Source organism: Ursus maritimus, unplaced genomic scaffold (genome assembly GCF_017311325.1).
Source record: "Ursus maritimus isolate PB19 unplaced genomic scaffold, ASM1731132v1 scaffold_12, whole genome shotgun sequence".
NCBI lineage: Eukaryota > Metazoa > Chordata > Mammalia > Carnivora > Ursidae > Ursus > Ursus maritimus.
This window is the reverse complement of record NW_024423564.1, coordinates 4,267,561-4,270,483: the sequence shown is the minus strand read 5'-3', so window position 1 is coordinate 4,270,483 and position 2,923 is coordinate 4,267,561. Positions and strand designations below refer to the sequence as shown.

The window sequence follows — 2,923 nt, the reverse complement described above, 5'->3', positions numbered from 1 at the left end:
ATGTAAAAATCCTCAACAAAATATTAACAAATTGAATCCAGTATGATATATAGAGGATAATACATCAAAATCAATTGAGGTTGTTCCCAAGAATGTGGATATAGAGAGAATCTCAATCAGACTCCTCACTGAGCATGGAACCTGACCCAGGGCTCCATCCCACATCCCTGAGATCATAACCTGAGCCAAATCAAGAATTGGATATTCAACCAACTGAGCCATCCATCCAGGTACCCCTGCAATTTCCATTTCCTTTTCAATCTGGGAGGCAAGAAAGAGTGGGCGCTTGGGACAGATAGATGTATGTATGTCTGCTGCTTACTAGATGGAGACAGTGGTTAAGTTAGCTGAGCTCAGTTCCTTAGTTTCCTCACTGTATTCTGATATTAATAGTGCCCATCTTATGGCTGTTGGAAAAAATAAAATGAGATAATACAAATCATGTGCCACGCACATAATATGTGCTCAATGCCCTTTACCAGTTTAGGAAGTCTATGTCTATCCCTACTTTACTGATAGTTTCAATCATGAATGGAAACTGAATTTTGTCAAATGATTTTTTTGCCTTTATTGAGATTATAATGTACTTTCTTATTTAGTCTGTTAATGTGGTGAATTATATCGATTGGCCTTTTGAATATTGAACTAGTCTTGCATTCGAATGGATAATTTAATACAAAATTGGTATTTGCATTAATTATATTTTCAAAAAATATGTAAAATTTGACTTAGGATAAATTTTGGATTACGTAAAGCTTACCTTAATGAGGAAAATTACCTAAGTATATATGATTGGTTATAATTTCTTATGTCTTTAAATCCTAAAATACAAATGTTCTTATTGAGAAAAATCAGATCAATTTATATAAAACAAACCAGTAACATTTTTTTCTGAAGAAACCAGAGATGTTCACAGTTATTTCTGTATGAAAACTTTCATTCCAGTGTTTATAATAGCAAAAGGAATGGAAGCAATCTAATGTTCAATCAAAACGGAGATATTAAATTTATTTTGTATGATAGAACAAAATGCATTTGTGGGAATTTGTGCTCCCAATATTTTAAGTCTATAAGTAGAGATCAAGATTCATATGTAGAAAAAGAGACTAGAATGGAATACACTAAATGTTAGCATTGATTCTGTGAGTGGTTCTATTCTTTACTTCTTTCTACATTTTCTTAATTTTTTACAATTAAATTTTATTACTTAAAAAATAAAATTTTTACAAAAAAAGAATTTAATGCAGTGAAACATGCAATGTTAGAAGGAAGATTTTGCAGAGCCAGAAAGGGATGAACTTACCTTAATATAAGAACTATCAGTTTATTATAGATTTTGATCAAATCTCCACTTATTTTCATGCACCAGAAGCCACATAATAATCTGTGGGAGGTCCCTGGGCCTGAACTGGCTGGATTTGTTGAGTCAAAAGTTGTGATCTCTCTGAAGACTTTTCTACACACCTCCCTCCACAGTCCAGACCATTCTATATCCAACATTGTTTGATACGAACTTGCAAGTTAACATGCCAGTTTGGGATGCTCTTTGTACATTCTCATTATGGCTTTTATTTTTCTCATTGTTTTGCAGCTAGGACACCATTTGAAATGAACAACCAAACAGATGTCACTGAATTCATCTTCTTGGGATTTTCCAACCACCCCAAACTACAGGGTTTGTTTTTCCTGGTTTTCTTGATCATTTACCTGACAACACTCCTGGGGAACATGTTCATAATGACAGCCACTAGAATCAGTCTTGCTCTCCACACTCCAATGTATTATTTCCTCAGCAACCTGAGTTTCTTGGACATCTGCTATACATCCACCACCATCCCGGTCATGCTGGTGAACTTCTTCCGGGAGAAGAAGACCATCTCATATGAAGGCTGCCTTTCCCAGATTTTCTTCCTTGTGACATGTGCTGGCACTGAATGTGTCTTATTGGCTGCTATGGCTTATGACCGCTATGTAGCCATTTGCCACCCTCTTCAATATCCAGTCCTCATGAGTGTGAAGGTCTGTGTTTTTTTGGTGAGTGGGTCCTGGCTGTGTGGGCTGGTGAATTCTGTGACACACACAGTGCTGGCAGCCACACTCACTCTCTGTGGGCCCAACCAAATCAGCCACTTTCTTTGTGACATTCCGTTGCTCCTGAAGCTCTCCTGCTCAGACACCTCTCTCAATGAATCTGTGCTCCATGTGGCCAGTGCCACCATTGGCCTGAGCCCTTGCCTGTTTACTGGAGTGTCCTACATACTCATCATCTCTGCCATTCTTAGGATTCCCTCTGCTCAGGGTAGGAGCAAGGCCTTCTCTACCTGTGCATCTCACCTTACCGTGGTTGTGGTCTTTTATGGAATGGCCAACTTCAACTATGATAGACCCCGAGAAGGTTACTCCCTAGACATGGATATTCTGGTCTCTGTGCTCTTCTGTGTTATGACCCCCATGTTGAACCCCATTATATACAGCCTGAGAAACAAGGAGGTCAAGGGTGCCCTGAGGAAGCTGGCTAGAGGGTATGTGATCCCTGGCAAAATTAGTGTCTAGATCAGTGATCTTCTAACAGGTATGAAAAATTTCTAAGATTTTTTTTTAAAATTCTGCTTATTTCTTTTTCTTTCTTTCTTCTTCATTTTTTTATTATGTTCAGTTAGCCAGCATATAGTACTTGGTGTTATGTGCATCTAAGATATTTGTAACATCATAGTTTTAGAGTCTATATCCAGATCCTCAATTCCTACATACCAATTCCTGAAACTCATCTTTCCTCTCTTTCCACAAGTACTCTTTTTCCACTTCACAAAGTCATGATGTGTCAGGTATTTTGTGTTAGTTCTCAGCACCGTCTCAATCCTTCTCTTGATGTGAAGTTCTCTTCACATCATAGGGGCTGAAATTCTGGAAAGATTACTGCCCA

General features: G+C 37.9%; 1 protein-coding gene across 1 annotated transcript; it reads left to right on the top strand.

Moving 5' to 3' along the window:
- Positions 1–1,300: 1,300 nt before the first annotated feature.
- Positions 1,301–2,553, top strand: LOC103678421 (olfactory receptor 1020-like). Its single transcript, XM_008707768.2, has one exon. It carries the CDS (start codon positions 1,540–1,542, stop codon positions 2,551–2,553), a length of 1,014 nt encoding a protein of 337 aa, XP_008705990.2. The 5' UTR covers positions 1,301–1,539.
- Positions 2,554–2,923: the final 370 nt, after the last annotated feature.